Source organism: Candoia aspera, chromosome 8 (genome assembly GCF_035149785.1).
Source record: "Candoia aspera isolate rCanAsp1 chromosome 8, rCanAsp1.hap2, whole genome shotgun sequence".
In the NCBI taxonomy this organism is placed as follows: Eukaryota; Metazoa; Chordata; class Lepidosauria; order Squamata; family Boidae; genus Candoia; species Candoia aspera.
In genome coordinates this window covers 75,388,211-75,411,645 of record NC_086160.1, presented here as the reverse complement: position 1 = coordinate 75,411,645, position 23,435 = coordinate 75,388,211, and the positions used below count along the sequence as shown (strand labels likewise).

The following is a 23,435-nucleotide window of genomic DNA, read 5'->3' as shown; positions in this document are numbered from 1 at the left end:
TTTGGTTCTGTTCAAGCTGGGCAGAGTTGTATGAGAGTCAGGCGGCCTGTGCATTAATTCATTAAATAAATAAAAATAGGTTGCATGGACACAGCCAGGGCTTCCCTGACCCTTTCGGCCGTCCTATAAGATGGCCCTGGTGACTAGTATGATGGAAGCAGCCATTGTGCTTACCTACAAACCATGCAGGGACTCAGGACTCACTGAAAAGAATTCCTCTCTAATGCATGTGGCCCGCTGGCCCAATTTCAAAAGAGATTTTAACCGTTTCCTCCAGAGCAGTGGAAACATGCTGGCTGGGGAATTCTGGGAGTTGAAGTCCACATGTGCTGGCTGGGGAATCCTGGGAGTTGAAGTCCACATGTGCTGGCTGGGGAATTCTGGGAGTTGAAGTCCACATGTGCTGGCTGGGGAATCCTGGGAGTTGAAGTCCACACATCATAAACCCGCTAAGGCTGGGAAACCCTGCTCAAGTCTCGGGTTGCAGAGTCGCATTTCCAAGAATCTTTGGGGGGAGAAGCCGGCCCCAAGTCATTGCCGACCTCCAGCCTTCCCAACGGCATCTGAGAGCCGTGCAGGCTGGGGACGATGGGAATTCTTGTACCGTGTTGTATTAATTTTCAATTTATTAACTCAATCCATATGGCCACCCACCTATCCAGGAAACTCCAGGTGGAGATCAAACAAAAACAGACAATCACGTTAAAACGAAAAACCAACTAAAATGGCGAGGGTCATTAAAAACACCAACCGCTAGACACGTGCGCCCCCGCCAAAGGTCCCAAACTAGGGCCCTGCCTCCAGTGCCAACGCCAGAGGTTGCTAGTCTGTGGACAGCCACCTGGGACGCTTCTGCAGCTCTTCTCCCAAGCCAGGAAAAGTGGGGACCACCGGGCCACACGGCAAGTCTCACCAAGTTCCACGGTTCTTCCTCACCTTGTGCTTTTCATGTAATCCTCCTTCGTCTCCTTCTTGCCCCTTTGCCTGGGCTTGAGATTTTGGAGGGTGAGTGAGTGTGTCTGGGTGCACCACTGTGAAAGCATGACCAGGAACTGTGGACGAAAAAAAGAGAGAGCATCTGTTACCCAAAGACACCGTGCAGCGGAGAGAAAGAGAGAGGCGGTCTTCGGCATCTGCGTGTGCTAGACCCATACTTCATGTTGAAACGGAGTAGGACCCACAGCTGGGTTAAAGCCCAGCTTGACCAGCACATGGGTTTAATCGAAAACCATCCAGAAGCTTCCGTCGGTGCAAAAAAGGCAGCGATGTTTCAACCTGACGCAAAGTATTGGAACAAATCACATCCATCCTGTGCCAGTGGTTTCCCGGGCACAGTTCAAAGGTTTGGTTTTGATCTATCTTGGAACAGGGTTCAGCTTTAAGGCTGCAGGGAGGGGCGCTTTGGAAGATGAAGAGAAGAGAGCCTTGTTATTGGAATTCAAGACCTTTCAGAGAGTTTGAGTTAATAAATTGTTAATTTTAACTGGTTTTTTAAATTGGATGCTAAGTTTTATTCTTTATTGTTAGCTGGCGTGTGTCCAACAAGCAGAAAGCTGGGATAGAGAGAGTAAATAAATAAACTGGCAATCAGTGTGGGACAAATATTTAATCTGAATAAAAATCTAAGCAGGTATCCATTCCAAACCCCACCAGGACAACCAATCTTCCATGTAAGTCCACTCAAGTCAGCCACAGTTTTCATGACACTGTGCACAAGTGCATGCTTTGACTTGGAAGCTTGAATTACCACGTAGGAGAAGAAGAAATGGGGAACGTCGCTTCACACAACATCCAGGCAACTCTCGGACGCTCCCAAGAAGCTTGTGAGGCCGACACATTTAATGTACTTATAGGATTTTACACGTCAGCTCCCAAAATGGCTTTTCTCAAGGTAGCGTATCACCCAATAACCCAACCCATCATAATTAAAATCCTTGTCAGAACTTCAAAATTAAAAAAAAAATCAAGCCAGATAGAATTATTAATAAACACTGCTAAAGAAGAGCTACAGAACAAGAATAGAAGAGTTATAGGCCAGCCAAGGCAATTAATTGGAATTGTGATCAGGAAGATCCTCAAAAAGCACAGGAAACATTGCAATAATGGAGAGAGCCAACAGGGTTGTTTTAAGATGGAGGGGCCACAGAAATCTTCTGAAATAAATAGATAGATAGATACATAAATAATAAAATCTGCAGCTCAGGGTTGCATTGCTGGGTTCCCGGTGTTCTCCAAGTTTGCTTTTCTTCCTGCAGACGTTTCATTACCTGGCTAGATCACATCATCTGGTAACAGCACCCTTCTGGACATTCTTTTCACCAGAGAAAACAATGGCAAACTGCAAACCCAAGGGCATGGTAAAGCAACCCTCATCCATCAAGGGCTCAACTACCACAGCAACAGCCAACCCCGCACAAAAGAGGCTTTGTAACCGTCCTCTTCAGATGAGTGACAACACTTTGCAATAACTCAAGAACTCCAAAAATCAGGAATAGTCTATCTATACAACGTGTTCCAAAAGAATGGAACTTCATCAAAGAGTGTATATCCACACACCCAATTGCAACACAACCCACTTACCCATGAAAAGGTTAACTTTTCCATACATCAAAAGCATCCTAGAAACTACCAGAAGGTTACCACAACTCCTTGGCATCACAGGAGCCCATAACCAACCAAATCCCTCATACACACAGACACGGAGACAGACGGACACACATTTTATTAAAAGTTTTAAACAGGTGATAAAAACTAAAGAAAGGACAAAACTGCAAAATGAAAAAATAAAAAGAAATAGAAGAAGCTTTCGATTTTCTTTGCAGCAAATACAAGTAAGATTGCAACATTTTCTCTTACTTTATGGTTACAAGAAGAAAAACTCTCTTTTTTCTGTTATCTATTTTTTTCCAGCCATCAAAACCACAGATCATAAGTTCATTTTTTTCTGTTTCATGCAAATAGCCCGTAAAGGGTTTCCAATCAGCCATAAATGTAGATACTGTTTTTTCTCTAATCAGGGAAGTCGGTTTAGCCATCTCCACACATTCCATCATCTTCACCAGCCACCCCTCCATTGTGGGCAGTGCTGAACCTTTCCGGCTTTGTGCATGCAATAATCTCACTGCGGTTGTCATATATAAAAACCAAGTCCCATGACTTTTTTCCAGCTGTCTGTCCATCAGTCCCAAAAGAAAAGCCTCTGGTTTCAATTGTACCTTAGTCTTTAAAATCTTCTGAATTAGCGTATGTATTTGTATCCAAAACCTTCTGGCTTCCAACAAAATCCCTCTAAAGCAGTGTGTCTCAAACTTTGCAACTTTAAAATGCGTGGACTTCAACTCCCAGATTTCCCCAGCCAGCACAGGAGTTGAAGTCCACGCATCTTGAACAATTCTGGGAGTTGAAGTCCACACATCTTAAAGTTGCCAAGTTTAGGAAACTCTGCTCTAAAGCATCCTAAGCAACTCAAAGACCCAACTGCTAATGGAGACAAAAACAGGAGTCATTTACAACACGCAGCACGAGGACTGTGAAAGCCAGGTAGGACCAAAGGGAGATTGGCAGAACCCTCCCATGAACTGGCAGTCAGAAGACAGGATGAAAAAGCCTTAATCTCATCACACGACGGCAACCACGATTTCAGTTGGGAAACCGCTGACATCTTAGACCAAGCCAGACCCAACCACACAAGAGAAGTTTTAGCATTCTGAGAAATCAGCTGTTAAGAGATACATTAACAGAAGCTCCACCTATAAACAATGCAAGAAAGGAAGCAACCAAGGGCTGAGGAAAGAAGCCAGCGCCCATAAGCACATTCTTCTCCATTGCACGCCTAGGAACCAATGTCCAGATAAGCAGGAACAATGAAAGAAGAACAAACACCCACAAACACGAGGCTGGTAGGACAAGCTGTTAAATGTGAACAGCCGCCAAAGCTCACTCCCTGTCAGAAAGCTGATGAAGTGCCCTGGCCTGGCAGCAAAACATCTCAAGAAGGAGAGCAAGCTAGGAGAACACCAAGAACCCAACTGAGGGAACGTCATTTAGAAGGCCAAGTTGCAAGACCAACCATTCAGGGTTCAAAGAGTTACTTGGCTTAATACAAAATACCGGCAGGAACAACTCCTTCTTTCCAGTTTTGCTTCGGCCCAAAGCTTTACCGTGGGGCAAAGGATCTTTAACAGATCCCGCAAAGAAACGTTTAATATCAAAAGCTAATTTTGCTTTTTTTTTTTTTTGTGATGGGCATTTGTTGTGAATGAACACCGTGCTGGAACTGAGGCACCTCCCTTCCCATATTCAGATTTCAGAAGAGACTTAAAACCCCCCTTTTTTTTTTAATCCAAGACTTTTAGATCTGGTTAAGGAGATTTTCTGCTCCTGTTTTTTAAGTTTGTATGTTTTTCTTGCAAGCTGTCCAGGACAATTTGGGAGTGAATAGTATATCCATTGGTCATTTATTTTACTTATCCCCCCATCTTTCTACTCTGACAAGTCTGAAAGCAGTTAGCACCAAAGCTTAAATCCCCCCCCTCCAAATACAGGTAATCCTCGCTTAACAACCACAATTGAGACCAAAATTTCGGTTGCTATGAAATGCGGTCATTAAGCGAATCCAACCTGATTCCATGACCTTTTTTGTGGTGGGCATTAAGCAAATCACTGCTGATGTTAAGTGAACCATGTGGTTGTTAAGAGAATCACGCAGTTTGTCATTGATTTTGCTTGCCGGAAGCTGGCTGGGAAGGTCGAAAATGGTAATCACGTGACTGCGGGATGCTGCAATAATCATAAGTCCAAGGACCAGCCTAAGTCAGTTTTTTCAGCGCCATTTTTTTCAACACCGTTGCAAGTCTGAACCGTCACTAAATGAATGGCTGTTAAGCAAGGACTACCTGTAGATTAGTCAAAGTTAAAAAACAGATTAGAACTAACAGTACAGCTAGTCCTTGCTTAACAACCATTTGTTTAGTGATGGTTCAGACTTACAACAGTGTTGAAAAAAATGACTTATGACCAGTTCTCACACTTATGACCACCGCAGTGTCCCTGCAGTCATGTGATCACAATTTGGGCACTTGGCAACCAGTTCACATTTATGACTGTCCTAATGTCCCATGGTCGACCTTCTTGGCTGGCTTCTGGAAAACAAAATCAATGGGGAAACCACATGATTTGCTTAATGACCACATGGCTAGCTTAACAACCCGTGGTGATTTGCTTAATGCCCACCACAAAAAAAATCAGGTCAGATTCACTTAATTACAGCTTCACTTAGCAACCAAAATTCCGGTCCCAATTGTGGTACTTAAGGGAGGGCTACCTATACCTGTTGCGGTTTGGACAATGAAATACAATAATAAATAAAAGGGCCTCTGAGAAGAACAAAGCCCCTTCCCAAGGCACAGCTGCAGAGAGCCCATGTTACCTTTGAGGAGACTCTGGCATTTTCCAGCATCACTCGGGTCCACACTGCTGGGTGCCGTGCCACAAATTTCCAGTCCCTGCAGACCTCGGCGGCCCTCAGCAGGGTCTTGGTGTTGAGGTACGTGAAGATGCAAAACAGGGCAGCTCGCATCTTGAGGATCTCTGGGCTGATGACCTCGTTGGAACGGGATGGGCTCCCCCGCTCGGGCCGGACAGCTTTCCCAGCATCGGACCTGGCTGAGGCACAAACATGGCGCATCTCCACCTGGAACTGCTCAGCAACCAGAGAAGAAGCAGGTTCTCTGGGGGACCTCAGCCCACAGTTCAGCGAGCTTCCACTGAGCAGAACCTGCCCCGTGTCCAGTAAGGCTCAGCTCCAGGAAAACGAAAATGAGGTTGCAGCTTCAGGGAGCCAGTCAGTGCCCTGTTCCTGGCCAAGGAGCCTCGCAAAGCATGGCAGGACTGTTTGCAAGAGGACATTTGGTAGGAAAGGAAGCTCCAGGGCGTGCTCGCTCCTTTGTGGTTGCTGATAAGCTGCCCAATCATGCAGGCTTCCAAACAGCAGTAGGATTAAAACAATATACAACAGTGATATAAATCACCTGGAGGACAGCCGTGAGACGTACAGGTAGTCCTCGACTTATGACCATTTGTTTAGCGACTGTTCAAAGTTACAAAGGTGCTGAAAAAAGTGACTTGTGACCAGTCCTTGCACTTATGAGCATCACAGCATCCCTGCAGTCATGTGATCGAAATTCAGGCGCTTGGCAACCAGGATGTATTTACGACAGTTGCAACATCCCGGGGTCACGAGATTGCCATTTGCAACCTTCCCAGCTGGCTTCTGACAAGCAAAGTCATTGGGAGAGCCAGATTCGCTTAATGACCACATGTTCACTTAATGACCACAGTGATTCGCCTAATGACTGCAGCAAAAAGGGTCGTAAAATTGGGTGTGACTCACTTAACGGCCACCTTGCTTAGCGATGGGCATTCCAGTCCCAATTGTAGTTGTAAGTTGAGGACTACCTGTATAGACATTCTCTCTACAGGAGGGAACAAATGCAGCTTTTCAGACCGAAGTTCATAGGTCTTAATCGCTTTACCAAAAGCTAACACACTCGGGGCCCTTCTAGTATCTGGGTAATGCGGTTTCAGAGAAAGGGGCAGTGACTAAGAGGGGCGAATTCCAGGATCCCTGCAGATGGCATGTCCAAAGGGCAGGGAGCACTGGAAAAAGCTGGTCCTGTAGATATCCCCATGGGATTAAGCACAGGCTATCCAATTTCCATCACCATCTTGGTTCCCCAGAAATGCATTTCTCGAAGGTTGCCCTTCCGATGAATTCACAGCCGGTTCACAAGAGCCGGTTCACGATCCCTTTGTGCAGCCAAGGAGAGCTCCTCCCTCCCTGCTCCATTTCCCAGCGCAAGCCACCTCTCCTCCCCTCTCGGCGGGCGAAACCTACCTGCCATCCGGGAATTGTTTCCTGCCCTGGAGAAATTCACCTGCTGGGCCTCAGCCGGCGCCCTGGGCTCCAGCTCCCACATCTCAGCCTCCGACTCGGTGGTCCGGGATCCAATGTCGGAGATGTCCCCCTCCTCGCCCTCGGTGCTGTTGCGGTATGGCCGGCGGTGCCAGTTCTGGATGGCCTGCCTGCGCAAGGCCGAGCTGCGCACCCCGGCAGGCCGGTCAAAGCCGCTCTCCAGCCCTCGGGGCTGGTACGGCGGCCCGTTGCTGTTCTCGCCCCCGGGGTAAGCTTCAGGACTGTCGCTGTCGTAGCAGCCTGAACTCTGAGAGACCACTTTGGCACGGCTGGAGGCCCTGGAATCAGAGAGCCAGAAATCAAGGATCTGGGTGGATCCAAAGGCCAACCCAGAGTCATCTGGACAAGACCCCCAGAGGTGGGGCAACACCTCTGGTCTCTGAACTGTGCAGTTGCAGCCCTCGTGTTTTTAAGAGGCTGCTGAGGAGACCCCATTGGCTTGACCCCAGGGAGCATCAGAATATGGGGTTTGCAGATTGCAAGCCCCCCACCCTTTCCCCTCTAAGTGGGTCTTTTTCCTCCCATGTTTCAAAGAGTTTGCAAGTTAAGCCAAGAAAGGCACACAATCTCAGCATGAAACTGGGCTGTTTTCGCCCTCCAAATATTCTAACTACGTCCCTTAAGTTACATGCATCTGCTGATTTTGTATCATCTTTTACAAGCTGGGAATTAGGCAAAGGAAAGAGCCACCCCTGGTTCCCAGAAAGCCGGCGCCCGTACGTTGCGCCCTGCTTCCAGAGAGTGAACAAAGCCTGTTTGCAGAGTCGTAAGGACCAGAAGCAGGCCAGTTTTGAAATGAGATCCGAGGTTTCCAAAACGCTGAATTTGGCTGGCCATGCCACAACGGAATACATGCTGTTGGGTCTAGGCGATCCCACAACTTATTTGCTAAGCCAGGTCCTGCCGATGGGCTAAGCTTTTAATCTGCTTTTTAGCCACGGTCCCATGATGGAGAACAAGCGTGCCTAAAAGGATTCACATTCAGAGAATATGCCGGAGAGTCACTGTCACATTTCCTTTCCCTGGAGGAGGCAGAGGGACATCTTGATTTTGGAAAGGCTCCTAAAACTCGCATAACGTTGCATAAAAAAGTGAAGCGGCCAGACGGGCAAAGCTCACAATGCAAGTTGATTCCATACCCGGTGCTGGATGACGATCTCTGATTGGAAACGGCGTAGGAGCCGTGCGGGGTCGTTTCAGGCATCGAGTGCTTGTCTCTCTGCGAAGACAGTGAAGTGGAGGTCAGTTCCTTTCATCACACACCAATTAAACCGTTCATTCTTGCTCCCAATCTGGCACCACCCACCTAAAGAGACGTACAGATGACGGAAGCTTGTGGTTTAAATTCCCATTACTTTAAAAGGGGGATCGTTTTTTGCAGAGAACGACTGCAGTGTTTCAGGCCATTCTTTTCAGCAGAGGTGTGCCGCTTTTTTGAAAGTCAGAATCTGATTGGCAGGCAATTTCACAGAATCTCGGAGTCAAAAGAGATCGCCAGATCAAATAACCAAGCGGAAGGAGAAGCCTCTGAATTTGTCCCGATGTCCCAAACCGGCTGGATCCATTTTCCAAACTGCCTCCCGAGTTCAAATCAAAACAGGTTGTAAAACTGAATTAAATTAATGATTTAAACGGGAGTTTATCTCATTCATATTCCTGTGTTTTAAAATGTTGATTTTATTACATATTACCTACATATGCACACACATACATAACCGCCGTGCTATTCCCTTTCTGAACAACCAACATAAAGCAAAGGACAAAAATGGCGTAAGAAAAAGAAATTGAAGGCATGAAATAATGAAAAAAAGAAAATATAAGTAAACCTATTTAATGCCAACATCACTGTTTACATGTCTCCATATCTTTCTCTCCTCGCAAACCTTCATGGCTTCTACCATATCAATACAGGTAATCCTTGCTTAACAACCACAACTGGGACCAGAATTTCAGTTGTTAAGTGAACAGGTCATTAAGCGAATCTGATCTGATTCTACAACCATTTTTGTGGCAGTCGTTAAGTGAATCACTGTGGGTGTTAAGCAAACCATGTGGTCATTAAGTGAATCATGTGGTTCCCCATTGATTTTGCTTGCCAGAAGCTGGCCAGGAAGGTCATAAATGGCGATCACGTGACCACAGGATGCTGTGATGGTCATAAATGCGAACTGGTTGCCAAGCACCCAAATTGTGATCATGTGACCGTGGGAGAATGCTGCGACAGTTGTAAGTGTGAGGACAGGTCGTAAGTCTATTTTTTTCAGCAGTTGTAAGTCCGAACCATCACTAAACAAATGGTCATTAAGTGAGGACTACCTGTATACCATTTCATGCATTGCTTTTGGTTTGTTAAACTTCCTCCCTCTTTCTTTCAAGTTCTCAGCAACTCTACCCAACAGTGTTAGTTTTCCCTCCCCATTTCCTCTTCTGTCATATGCTCGCTCTACCAGCTTGATCCTCATTCCTTCTCTTATTATGACCAAACCATCTCAACCTACTGGTTACCCACTTTTGCACTCAATCCACAGTGACAGGGAAAATGGAGTGACTCCAAGTTATTAACACTTGCAACCGGGACACGGAGGCACATTTCTGTTCCCTGGTAAAATGACTAAAGATGGAGAAATGTGGAAGTAGCTCCTTTACTTCTGCGTTCAGCCCACATTCTTTCAGCCTCCATTCATTCTTCACTCTCGCTCATCTTGTTTTACTACGGACACTTAAGCACCTCATTCCCACTGCATTCAACTTACTTTGCTGTTTCGCCTGACATATTCACCTCCCCAAACAACGTGGGCAGACCATTCCTTTGTACACAGCTATTTTTCGCTTCTTTCAGCAATCTTTCATGCCTCTCAACAGCCCATATGCTATCCTCACCCTTTCTACCTACACGTCCGTAGCTGGACTTTTCTTCATCTTGTTCCCCATCTCTAGTAAATGTATCAGAAATGAATCTCCAATACAGGTACAGAAAATGGCTTCAGACAGCACCACAGACCTCGCCCGTGGGGGGTCAAGATTCTGACAGACCTGAGCGACTTTGTTGGCAAAATGCTGTGCAAAAGTGCTGCAGAAACCTGGTGACAGATTCTCCCCATTCTCTGCTCCTTAACAGGAAATGAGTAACCTTAAACGGGGCTGTGGGGTGACAACCTGCTGTTGCAGTGGGGGTGGAAGTACCAGGGCCTCGCTGCCTTTACCGCCACAGTGGAGGCTTGAACGTCAGCTTTTGTGCCCCTATTCAATGCACCTGTGCTCCAGGTGTGTTTCTGCTGCTTCGTCATCTCCCATAGCTCCTCAGTAAATCAAGGAGCACTTCAAAGTCTGCTGTCAGAGTGGGGCTCTTCCACAGTAATGCTCCAGTCACCTCTTACTCCCAGTATGCAACCAGGCTCCTGAGAGAACTGCCTCCAGATTGCTGGGAGCATCTCCAAGTGCTGACTGGAACACCGCTGGATTCATACGATACCTGGAGTAGGTCCTCCTAATTGGTCCTCTTGCCCTACAGAGATCCTGGGTGGTGCTAATCTCATTCCAACCTGGATGTGCCCTGACCATGGCAAAGGACTCAGCAAGGCGTCCAACATCCCAGCTGTGAGAGTGCTTGTCTGTCAGGAGGAACCATTTTCTAGTGAGAAGCCATCTTGTTCCAACGTAGATGCCCTACGCAACATACTGTAGCTAGACCCTGTAATGCATAACTCAGTAACTATGCAACTTGGATAACTTAGCAGTCTCCAAGGATACGGGTTAAAGATTGTCAATCCACCTCATCAGAGCCGAGGCTGAGAAGAACAATGTTCAGTATGGTTTTGCATGATCGTTTGAGAATAAAGAAGAACCTTATTACCTTTTCACAGACCAAAGCATACTTTGAGGGAATATTGATTTTAAGGATGACCAGTTGGGAACGAGAACAGATGTTCACTATGTACCGGCTGAAGAGCAGACATCTGGTCTGCACACCTCCTGGATGGTATGAAGCCTCAGTGAACTTCCCAAACTTCGCTTGCTGCCATCTCTTGTACCCATGCAATGGCATGTTCCCTTCACAAGCTGATTCCCCAGAACTTTTACCCTGATTCTTACAACCTTCCTACCTGCCTCCTTCCTAGGGCTGAGAGAGGGACTGGCCCCAAGTCCCCCAGCTGGTTTTGCCTAAGGCAGGACTAGAACTCACGGTCTCCTGGCTTCCAATCCACGCCTTTAACCAATCCACCAGACCCACTAATCTCTAAATACTCCTTCCAGTATTTCCTCACTTTAGTTTCATCGCAAAATCATTCAGTCATTTTTTATTTGCCATTCTCTTCACTCTGTTTGAGGCTGCTTGTTCAGCCCCCGTGCTTGCTACCATCGGTCCTCCACCTCTGTGCAAAAACTGCACAGCTATTTATCGCTTTATTTCATCCACACCTTTGGAGCCGGCTCTACTTCTAAAGACTTGGGACCCCCTGCAATACCAGTGAGAAATAAATCCAGCGAGTAAAGATCAAATACCACCTGGACCCTCAACACTGGTCAGATTAAAAGGCTGCCCAGGTCCACCCCTTGTGTTAAAGCTTACAGAAACAACAGTTCTTTTACAGCCTCACAAGAAGGCGTGCAGGGTGGGGGCTCCCCTGGACCTTGGGGGACAAGCCATTCCCAAACATTTGGGGCCGCCACCAAGAAGGTGTGCTCTTGACAGCAATTATCTGTTGAGTGGATTAAGGGGGGGGGAATCTCTAATCAGAACCTTCATTTTGTGCCCCACCTCTGCTTGCTGGTGATGGTGGGGAATTGGTTTCAAAGGCCTTTGTCACCTCAATGAGTCCTGGGTCTGTGGGTGCCCAGGCACCGTGATCAGGCAACTGAGTCAGGAAGGGCCTGGAAGCTGCATTGGCAAGGTACGTCTGTAGCCCAGTGTGCAAAGCCAGCCTTTGGGGTGACTTCAGAGTCTGGTGTATTGCACACAATCAGAGAATAGGTAAGTTTAGGAATCACGTTAGGTGCTTTGTACGAATACAGCCATGGTCCACTGGAGTGTGAATGCGTGGTGTGTTGGCGAGTCCCGCAGGATGTAGGAAGAAATGAGACAGAAATGAGGTGAGGAAGGAGAAAGGGGAAACACTGACTCGGTTCACATGTCATAACTTAACCCCCTTACTGAATTACAGGTAGTCCTTGACTTACGGCCACAATCGGGACCAGAACTTCCATCGCTAAGCAGGGCGATTGTTAAGTGAGTTGTGCCCAATTTTACGACCTTTTTTGCTGTGGTTGTTAAGCAAATCACTGTGGCTGTTAAGTGAATCCTGTGGTCATTAAGAAAATCTGGCTTCCCCCGTTGACTTTGCTTGCTGGAAGCCAGCCGGGAAGGTCACAAATGGCGATCACGTGACCCTGGGACGCTGCAACCGTAAATCATAAATACGTGCTGGTTTTTGATCATGTGACTGCCCCCTGCTGTGACGGTCGTAAGTGCGAGGACCGGCCAAGAGTCGCTTTTTTCAGCGCTGCTGGAACTTTGAATGGCCGCTAAACTAATGGTCGTAAGTCAAGGACTACCCATAACTCATTTTGGGGCTCACTTTGCAAAATGCCCTCTTTAGGGCTTCAACTGATATGACGAAGAGTGCTGGGCCCAGAAAGTGAGAGAGAAAGAGACAGGATGATTTGACCTTCATTGCACAGGTGAAGGGAATCCTTAACCTCTTCCCATTTGCCACTCACTCCTGCAACTTCCTTCCCCAGCAACTCCTTTCCTTCCCACCAAAATGCCCCAATCCAGCAAGTTGCCATGGGGAGAAGCTGAAGGGGAAATGAGGAGGTGGGCAATGGCTGAAGCTCTCCCTGTCCATTGCTGCACCCCTGCCAACTGCCCCTGCCCCACCCCTGCTTTGCAGCATAGAAGCAACAAGTCTGTTTTCCGAGTCCTAAATTGGCATCCGAAGTCTAGCTGCAGCCTCACGTTAGTCCTGACGCAGAGACTTTGATCCTGGTTACCCGGTCTTCCATGCTGCAGTGAATTCTGCACGTTCTCTCTAGGAAAGGATACACTTGGGCACCTAATCCACTTAGCAGGGTCTGTGCCAGCCACTGCTTACACCTGCCAAACGATGCCTACGCATCCCCCAGTTTAAAAGGGATGGACAGACAGGATGGCTGAAATCTAGCTTTGGCTCCAGGGTATGGATGGGGCAAGGAATATTATTTATTTATTTATATATATAAATAAATAAATAAATAAATTTATTGGCTGCCCAACTCCAGTGGACTCTGCAGTATGAAGGAATACTGGGGGGCAGGGTGGGGGGAAGAATGAAAAACAGCTCTGCCGTTGGTTTCAACCACACAAGCCTGGTGATTTTGTCTGGAATGTTTACAAGTAGAATGCTCTTGAACATGGAGTTTCTATTCGCCCATGTTTGCCCCACTTGCCTTGATGCCTTCCATTTAGACCCTGCTTACAGACTTCCTGCATGCTTTTCATGCTGGGGGTGGCCCTGCATGGGCAGAGCGCTCCACTGAGTAGACGAAGGGACCGCCAGGAGCCGAGGTCTTGCCCTGACCACCATCCCCATCTCTTCAGGAAGACCCACCTCACCCTTTAGGAGATTGGCTTCATTAGCTACCACTCGGCTCATGTTTTTGGATCCAGGCATACTGCATCTTCCCAGACTACAATTGGGGGTTGTTCCACAGCTGCTGCTGATGATCTGGAGCTGTTTCTCGGCTCGGTCTGCCCGGTCCAGGAGTTCCTCGATGAACTGCTGCAGGCGAACTTTGGCGTTGGCTTCACGGACGGCCGTCTCCTTCAAGAACTGGTCGATTTGGATGACCTCCCTGCGGGCGAGAATTGGACAAATGAAAGGCCCGTTGGCACACCCGCATTAGAAAGGTCAGCAAATAAGCGAATATGGGGATAACCCAAGACTTCGGACTGCGTGCATCAGCCTTCCGAAAACCCACGCCTGAATGCCTGAGTATTACATCCTTTTTTTTTAAATCAACCTTGATTTTTTTAGAATGTAAAAATGCCTCCATAGTTCTTCTCAACCTGAGTTCAGAAACTGCAAAATGAAAAATGTACAACGCCAAAGGGAATTCAGGAAAAATAAAGGAACACCGCAGTGTTACAAAATCCGGAGGAAGGGCAAGGCAAAAACATTAAACAGCTAGCAAACAGCAGGATAACGCCGCGGATGTTAATTAAAGGCTCAGGTGAATAAATGGGTGGCAGCGAGAGGCCTAATTGGTAACAATAAACACAGTAGAAGTTGCAACCCAGGGAGATGGTTTATGACACTAAAACAGCTCAAGGTGCTGCATCGGTGGAGATGAAGCAAAGGCCCTTGGCACCTGCTGGCTTCAAGAGATGGAGTGAAGGAGGCCCCCTCTGCAAAAAAAAAGGAAGAACAACAAGAAAAAGAAGTGCGATGCACAGCTAGGTCCCTAAAGCGCATGAGGCTTCCCACAGCAGTCTTCCTTCAGAAGACAAAGTCCCAGAATCCACACCTTTGGGGGTCCTTTGGTACTTTTCAATCTATGAGGAACAGGAGGAGCATGGTCTCAAGTGTGGGACTGTCACAAAACAGAAGTCCCTTCTTGCCCAGAAAGAGTGTCAAGGAGAGGATGGGCCCCAACCGCAAATGCTATGCCCTGGTTCTGATTTTGATAACCTGACTCAATGCCCATTTCCTGAGCAACACGGGGATGCTTTGAGTAACAGGCTCACACATTTCCCCAAATCTCAACCCTTCCAGGGCAAGCTCTTGGCCCAGGCCAGCGAAGTACGCATAAAGAAACAACCTTCCAAAGCACACACCTGTGGGGGGGGGGGGAAGCAGAAAAATGGAAGTAAAACGATGTCCCACAAGGCAGGCATCATCTTTACACACAGGATGTTCAGCACATATCCCCCAAGCACACTTCTCCACAGAGCCAGCCTCTCCCAAATGCCAGGTATCCATTCAAAAGGAAAAAGAATGAACTAGGTAATATCCTCTAGGACATTCATTCCTGTCACTGTAACCTTCAACCCCTCCCTCCCTCCCTCCCTTGAAATTTGCAGCACTTCCATACAGGGCAAAAGGAGATCTTTTTATCAATGACTGGACACAGCACAGTGTAGACGAAAAACTGCATGTAACACTTCGTTGTAGCACACATGTTCCCCAACAATAGGTTCAGATAGCCAGCTGGGGACATTGTTATGCCAGTCAGATAGCTGGGTGTGGCCACATGACTAGCTGGGATGCTGGCATGAATGCCTGAGGGTGTCTGTGCCAGTCAGCTCATCTCTCTCAGCAAGCTGGGGGGAGTTGAGTGCATCCCCTCTCAGCTCTCCAAGACTAAACTTTTATGTCCCTTTTTGAGGGGAGGTGTGTGTGAGAGATGAGAAGAGGGGGGAGGGAGCATGCCTGCTTGGCCGCAGCTGCCCTACCAGTGTTACAAGTGTTGCTTTCCCCATGTGCAGAGGGTACATTCAACCTCACCCTTCCCTCCCTCACAGCACGGAACGGGGACCAGGTACTTCAGGGGACCTCAGTCAGATCGAGGATAAGGAAGAAACTGCCCTGTGGTGTAATGATACGCATTGCCAAGGGTTCTGCTGGGGACGTTTCTCTGGTGAAAGATGGCCTGGTTCCATATCATTAGTTTCAGCCCTTCTGAACCTTCATCCTGTGAAGTTGGAGTACGTGCCCCCTCCTCAGTGTCTTTCTGGCCACCCTACTCCAGAGGGCCCATTAAGAGCTGGTTGGAAATCGTAGTTCTAAGTTCAGTCCTTGTTATTTCCCGTTGGCTGGGACTCAGGAAAAGCTCTCTCTTTGGAAAGCTATTCAGAGCAGCAAGTTTTAGGCTAGATGAGCCAATAACACAATGCAAGGTCAAGAATGGAGAACATCATACAGTGACAGCGTGTTGGTGCAGTGAGTTGGACTTGGAAGGCCCCTTCCCCTCCAAAGTCTACGTTCATGCCCAGGAGCTCTCCCTGGTGCTGAAGTGCTCAACCACTAAATGCTGTTTATGTCTGTCTCAGGCATCCACCACCCTAGATTTGGGCTTGGATGCGTTATGGAAATCTAGTCTCTCTGTGTATGTGTGAGAGGGACCAATTTCCAGTGGGAAGCAAATGCAGAAGTAATACTGAACTTTCTAAGATCTGTTGTGGTGAAAACATCACACTCAGGTGCCATTGAGAGCCTCAGGATCACATTCTAGATTATGACTGGGTTCATATTTGCTTAATCATAATTTACCAAATAGCCATAACTTCACATTCAGCCATAATCCGTGGGTTACAAGCCAGAATGGTTGGAATCCTGCCCCACGCAAAGCGAAAAACCAAATTAGGCACATTATGGATGATGTGTGAACCCACTCACAAACAGCACAGTTTGCACATTAGAAAGAATGAATTTCATACAGAACGGACTTCCAATGAGCCAGGAAGATTATTCCTTGTTAAAATTTAACTCCCTCTAAAACGCAGTATAATAATGTTCTCACACATCAGCTGTTTCTTCTCTCCCTGCATGTGCAAATTGAGGTTGACAGTTCAAGCCAGGGAGATCGAGCTTTGGTTGGGGGGGGGGGGAGAATTCTTTGCTGTACTTTCAGATATCCATCAGTTTAATTGGCATTGACCAGACTAGGAAATAACCAAGTTGCTGATCAAATCCCAGCAAACAGAACATTGAGTGGGGTTGGAATTTATGTAGCACCAGAAATGGATGATCTCAAGTGGGGGGGGGGAGATTCCAGAAACATTTAAATGCCTGAAAAATCCATCCTCCTATTTCAGTGGTTTATTTGGGGGTAGGGAAGGTGCACACACCATTACCAGAAGCAAGAACTAACATACGTGGGTCATGCTCTTACTTGGCTTCGGACATCACTCAGAACTGGCTTTATCGTGTTATCCCACTGCTAATGCGGATTGGAAGTTATTATGTGATTTTTGATTGGCTAGGATTACTGTAGGGAAAACAGTATTGCAAACAGGAGGGGATGGCAACAGTGAAGATATCCACCACACCCCTTTTTCTCTGAACATTTTCAAAGATGAATATGGCAGAGCCCTAATCACAGTATTCCACTGCACTTAGAAGAAAGCTGGCTGATCTCCTGCATGAAATTAACTGGAAATGAAGCAACGATCCCATCTCTATGCAAATGCCCATGTTAAATAAAGATCAGGGAAGTGGGAGTTACTACAGGGAGCAGCTTCTAAAAAGAAATCTGCTCTCAAGAATAGCTTCAGTATGCAGCTATCCTCCTGGAGGCCTGAGGAAAGGGAGAAGTCCACTTTTGCGGGCAAGGAAAATGTGCATATCGACAAATTTGCTTTTTTCCTGGATGTAAAAACCATGCATGTACTGTTCCAAGCTAGAAGGGCTGCAATTGTTTGCACCAAAATCTTTAGGGAGTGAAAAGCAATTGGACAGCCCCATTTTTCATTGTAGCTCTGCTCAGGAATTTTTGTTTTCCCACGGGAACAAACTTCACAATTAAGTCAACGATGCTCACTATGTGCAATAAATAATTGCTGTTATTATTGTTGTTGCTGCTGCCGCTGCTGCTGCTGTTATTCCAGAATGGCCTTTCGGTTCTTAAATATCTGTGCTGCCCAGTGGGTCTCAGACAATGACCCAGCTCTGCGTCACGTTGCCTAGAAATCTGTCGGTTTTCAAGGAAGAACACCATGCAGAGCTAAGCACACACACAGCCCAGTGTTGGAAATGCCCCAAAGATTTTGGGTGACATGCTATTGTTTTTGCAAAAGTGATTCAAAATACACTCAGGAAGTTTATCAAGAGTGAAAATGGTGCCTCCAGCACCAAACGCCACCACAAGGGAAGACTTTATTTTGATACTGTTCATGACCCAGAGTCATGTTGAGATGGGCGGCTATACAAATTGAATATCTATGTCCAGATCCAGGTCTACCTCCAAGGAAAGTAAGAGAGAGTTCTGAGCAGTCCCATCTGAGGACTTTCCAACACAGACTGCAGAGCCGAGTCCCTCTTAATGTGACTTCCCTAGTGGGAAAGCACAGGGAATCCAGAAATACCACTTTTCTTCTTAGGAAAATTAGAGCTAACCCCCAAGCCAACTCTCTTCATTATACAGAGGAATATGTTGCCAAGTCAGGATTCATCCACCATCTATTCTCTGCACATCCCCACACACCTGGGCAAATTCTGTGCTGGTGGATTGGTGAAGAAGCCAAGCATCTGGAGGCATCCTCCAAGCTGGTCATCCAGAGATTTTCCAAACACTTTTAAACATCATCTTCACAATAGTGGGGATGATGGCCCATTAGCAAGGGCTATTGGTAACGCCCTGAAAAATCCAATGAACCCCATGGCCAGGGAAGCCCCAAAGCATTGAAATCTGGAAAGAAAAAGCAGGATGTGGTTGCAATATTATGCCCAAAGGATCTCGTTTTGGAGCCAGCAGGTACCTTTGAAGCCAGCAGGTGCCTTGAGTTGGACCCAAAGAGGGACCTGAGAACCGTGTCTCTCTAACAGAGGGACTTGAACCCTCTGGCCTTGTTCCTGCCATATGCTTGATCAGAGCTGTTAAAGACTGAGCAGCTGCATTGCCACAATGCAAAAGGTTTGGTGGGTTCCAGCGTTGCTCTTTGTGGCTTGGTGTGTTGGGCCAACCCAGCCTCTTGGGTGGGTTGGCCACCCAAGTTGGTTGGCCACCAACCACCAAGTTGGTTGGCCACCAATCACTAATGATTCCTTGCATAGCGCAATCCCAGAACTTTTAATAAACGGAAGGGATGTTGAGGGAACTCTGCCATTATCTGCCTGGCCTTCTGGCTTCTCCATCCTTGCTCTCAGAAATGACCCCAAGAAGGAGAGATGCAGGGATTCAGAGAAAAGAAGGCAATATATGGGCAGGCTCTGTCCATGTCCTCTTCTTTGGGTATTCAGAGCTGTGTGCACCGGGTGCTGCTTGTGTTCCTTACCTGCGCATCACTGCAGTATGATTCCGTTTGACCTCACAGGGTCAAAGCCCTCGGCTTTGTTTGAGGCTCCTCTGTGAACGAGTGGAAAACTTGCTAGACAACCTACAGTAGATGCATGGAGATTTCTATGGCAGGGGAAACCTGAATTCAGCAAGTTAGTTTGTTCGTAAATTAATATCCCTTCTGCATTCAACAGGCCCCAGGCCATTCACACTCACTCAAAGAAAACAACCCAGTGATCCCCAAAACAGCCACAAATAAATTCCAGCCAATTGCCAGTTCAAATAACATTGACAGTGAAAACAGTGCCATGAGCTCCATCAATAAAATGGCTCAAAAGTGAGAAAATGAAGCCTTAAATACCCAGCGGAACAGAATGGGGATTTCTAACTAATGGGGCTTTCTGTGTTCCAAGATGTTGTTCAACAGGGATAAATTTGCTGTGTTCACACAACGCACGGGCCTCTAAACCAAGGCAAACCAAACCAAACTGCTGTGTTCACGTAAGATGGTATGCTCAAGCAATACAGTGCATACATACATACATTAATTTATAAACCGCCCAACGGCTGAAGCTCTTTGGGCAGCATACAACAGAACCCCTTGAAAGGTACAGTTTGAATAAAAACGTATCGCATAAAACCAAACAAAAACGCAGAAGGAAAACACCCTACCAGCTAGGCATCAGCAAGATGTTCATTCAAAATCTAGAGCAGTACAAATGAAAAACAATGAAAAGCCAATTTTTTAAAAAAAAGGAGGGGGGGGGAAATAGAAAGGTCTTCCCCTGGTCCGGAAATGACACTAATGTCATTTCTCTGGCCCCATTAACATGATGGCGTAGTTCATGTAACTGGCCGGTTCCCCAAAGATATTAAATTGTGACTTGTCCCCCATTTTTCATGCTGCTCTTTCATCAGTCCGCAGGAAGATTAAGACCACCAGGAAGGCCACTCTTAACAATCCACTTGGGGAGGAACAAAGGATCTAGGACTAAGACATCCCAAGGCAATCCACACCTCCATGGCACAATTAACATCCATTCAGGTGTAGGGACAATGCAGCCACCCTGGAAGACATAAACGGGGTCCCCTCAACCTTTGCCCAGACTTTGCTTGGACTAGCAGCAAAAAGAAGGAAATTCAGTTGCCATGACTCAACCCACAGACTCTGCTTTCTTTGCACCCCCCAGATCCTAAAAGGGCCAGATAAGTCTCCTCAAATATTGCGGGTGCAGGGGCTCAAATTTTTCCACCGGCTCCAGATCTGCTGGTGGGAAGCCCGTATGTGAAGTGTGAAAGCAGAGAAGGGAAAAGATTAAAACTGGAAGCCCAGAATTTGAGAAAAAGGGTAACGGAGCTGAGACAGTCTAATTAGAGTGGCAGGAAAGCGAATTTCACATGCTTATTTCAAGGAACCAACCAGCTGCCTCTAAGCAGACTTAATCTTGATGGCAAAGCCCATAATCCTTCGTTCCCAGAGTAGGTCAAGATATGGAAGGATGACTCATTTTTTTCATACAGCTGTGCTCATTTTTTCTTTCTTTCTTTCTAAATTCCCAAACTCTGCCTTCAGCCACAGAACAACCTTATAATGCTGTCAATGTTTCTTCACCAGAGAGAATTATTACACTTTTCCTCTGGGGCTGCAGCCAGCTATCTTCTGGGTACATATGGAAGAATTTCACACTCGTCCTCCTGCCTGAAGTCCACCTAAAATTAAAGCAAGCTATTTAATGCAGGTATTTAAATGGGACTGGTAGTTGGCCTTGCTGTTAGCACCAAGGTAGGAGTCTCTTTTGAGTTGAGCTTGGTACCTGGTGACACAATCCACGTGGTTTTTCTAAACAATAATAGGGAATTGGTTGGCATTCCCTTCTTCCATGATTTAGGTTATCGTATAGCCCTGGAATTTCCTCATCGTCCCCCATCCAAATACTGATCTGAGATCTACTTCAGTTTTACCACATCCACCAAAATCAGCTAAGAGCTACCATCTAACCTAAACCCAAGGAAATCTTTCTTTGGGTGATAGAGCGGAGAGACTTCAACAAAAAGAGTTAATGATTCCAACGAATAGCTGATTTTAAGCATTTAGGGCTCTCCCTGCCATTGCTTGGCCAATAAACCAGAACCAAAGATGCCAGGATGTGACCGATGGTGGTGATACAGGTAGTCCTCGACTTACAACCATTCAAAGTTGCGGCGGGTCTGGAAAAAGTGAGTTTGACCGGTCATCACACTTATGACTGTCACAGTGTCCCCAAGTCACGCAGTCAAAGTTCAGGCGCTCGGCAACCAGCTCGCACTTACGACGGTTGCCGCGTCCCATGATCACATGATCACCATCTGCAACCTTCCCAGCTGGGTTCTGACAAGCAAAGCCAATGGGGGAAGCCAGATTCGCAGCAAAAAGGTCGTAAAATCAGGCACGGCTCACTTAACAACAACCTCGCTTAGTGACAGAAGTTCCAGTCCCAATTGTGATCGTAAGCCAAGGACTACTTGTACGGCAAAGTTAGGAAATGGGAATAGGAATTTACATCTTGTCTTTTTAAAAGTATGTTCTCCAAGGATGCAAAGAGTGCAGATGTCAAGTTGTTTAAACCCACCAAGAATGTAGATGTAAGAAGAACTGAAAGTGAGAGAACAGAAGAAGGTGACCAAGCAAGCCGGGCACATCCCCACAGGGTCCTGATTCCATTAAAACGTAAACATGACAACTTTTTAATGTTTGGCTCTCTGTGGATCATTAGATTCCCACACATGGCAGCAAAGCACGAATGAAGCTTCTCAAAAGATTCCTGGATCTAAACTCAGCTCCTGCCCCTGCAAGCCGTGTTTCTCAAACGTGGCAACCGTAAGCGGTCTGGACTTCAACTCCTAGCATTCCCCAGCCAGCAAAGGTTGAGGAACACTGACCTAGAAACACTGTCCATGGCACCCAAAGCACCTGGAGCATTTCCTTTCAGCAGTGGTCCGGTTGGAAATACCACCACAAATGACACTGTAGCAGCTGAAGGAACATTTATGGGCTCAGGGCTTGGAGAAAGAATGCTTTGGGACACAACTGCCACCTTCCAAGGGCAAGTCTTCTTAGTAGGTGTCCCAAGTAATGCCTTTGCCCTAATTGCGCTGAGAGATCATGCAATTTTTAATGGTTTTATTCAGCCCAAACTTCCCCAACCTGTTGCCCTTCCAGAAGACCTGTGGAATTCTGGGAGTTGTAGTTCTTGGAATTGTGGCCCCAACAAAACTGGAGGGTACTAAGATGAGTAATGCAGAGCTAGCCTGAGTTTGCTTTTTTGTAGCTTGTACCCTTATAGGTTGGGAGTCCTCAAACAATGCAGCCGACTGTAAAATAACTGGACACGCTATTTACCAACACAGCCCCCATCTGGGGTGTCAATCCACGGACCCCAAGAACTCAGAAATGAGGACTTACTGTTGCTTCCGGTTTAACTCTTGCTCCTTCAGGACAAGATCTTGCTTGAGGGACGCCAACATCTCCACGCTGACGTCCACCTGGCGGGAAAGCTCCACTGCTCGGTCCTCAAGTTCTTGCTTCTCACGGCTGAGCTTGAGGCTCTCTTGCTTGGCCTTCTCCAGCTCTGAGGTCTTCCGGTCTAATTCCACCTGGAGCCGGCCAACTTGGGAGGCGATCTTCTGTTCCACTTCTTCTGTGAATTTCTCCAGGCGCTTGTCCACTTCCAGCTTCTCAAAAGCCCGAATCTTCAGACGGGTCAAGCCTTCCTCGTAAGCGGCATCCACAGCAGCTACTGTGGCAGTGGCAGCGGCCGCAGGAGGTGTGGTGGACGAAGCCATGGCCTTGCGGGTAAAGATCTCAGCCAGAGGGATCTCGATCTCGTGGAGGTAGCGGGAAGACACGGAAGAAGACGAGGACTCCAGTTCTTCGGCAGCTAGGAGGTCACAGGTGATGTGCTGCTCTTTGCCCTGGAAGGACGTGCTTTCAAAGATATCCCGGCGGGTGGCTGGGGTCAAGAGGGTGGCATCCGTTGCCAGTGGGAAGATGGTGGCATCGCAGATACTGTTGGTCTTAGAGAGGACATAGAGGGTTTCGTAAGTGTGGTTGTACTCCAAATGGGCCCTTAGTGAAGACAGGCTCCGGAAACGCTTGTGTTCCCCGCAACGCGGACAGCGGTAAGGCAGGTCCAGAGAGGCCATCCTTCAACCCAAGCCACACCACCTGTCACGCTGCCCTCCTCCGCAGGAAACCAGCTGCTGAGACCCTGTCATGGTGTAGATATATTGGCAAACCAAGAAGCAGGACTGGTGAAGCAGGGAGGATAGAAGTGCAGTGGGAAAGAAGACCAGGTCCACAAGGTCATTGCTGGCTAGGGTGTGGTAGAGGAAGGCGTGGAGGTGACAGACCCTGGCAGCCAAGGCAGAGAGGCAGCAAGAGGCTTGGTTGGCATCAGGCACAGCTGGTAGCCCTGCAAAAAAGAAGTGGGTCAGCATTTCCTTGGATTGG

At 47.2% G+C, this 23,435-nt stretch overlaps 1 protein-coding gene across 1 annotated transcript in view; it reads right to left on the bottom strand.

Moving 5' to 3' along the window:
• FBXO41 (F-box protein 41) overlaps window positions 1-23,128 on the bottom strand; it is a 37,529-nt gene extending 14,401 nt beyond the window's left edge. Inside the window, exons 1-6 of the mRNA XM_063309967.1 lie at window positions 22,389-23,128; window positions 13,594-13,804; window positions 8,113-8,192; window positions 6,896-7,251; window positions 5,429-5,664; window positions 937-1,052 (exon numbers count right to left, since the gene is read on the bottom strand). Of these exons, the coding sequence (XP_063166037.1) occupies window positions 937-1,052; window positions 5,429-5,664; window positions 6,896-7,251; window positions 8,113-8,192; window positions 13,594-13,804; window positions 22,389-23,128 (1,739 nt within the window). The remainder of the gene's footprint in view (window positions 1-936; window positions 1,053-5,428; window positions 5,665-6,895; window positions 7,252-8,112; window positions 8,193-13,593; window positions 13,805-22,388) is intronic.
• Between the last annotated feature and the right edge of the window lie 307 nt (window positions 23,129-23,435).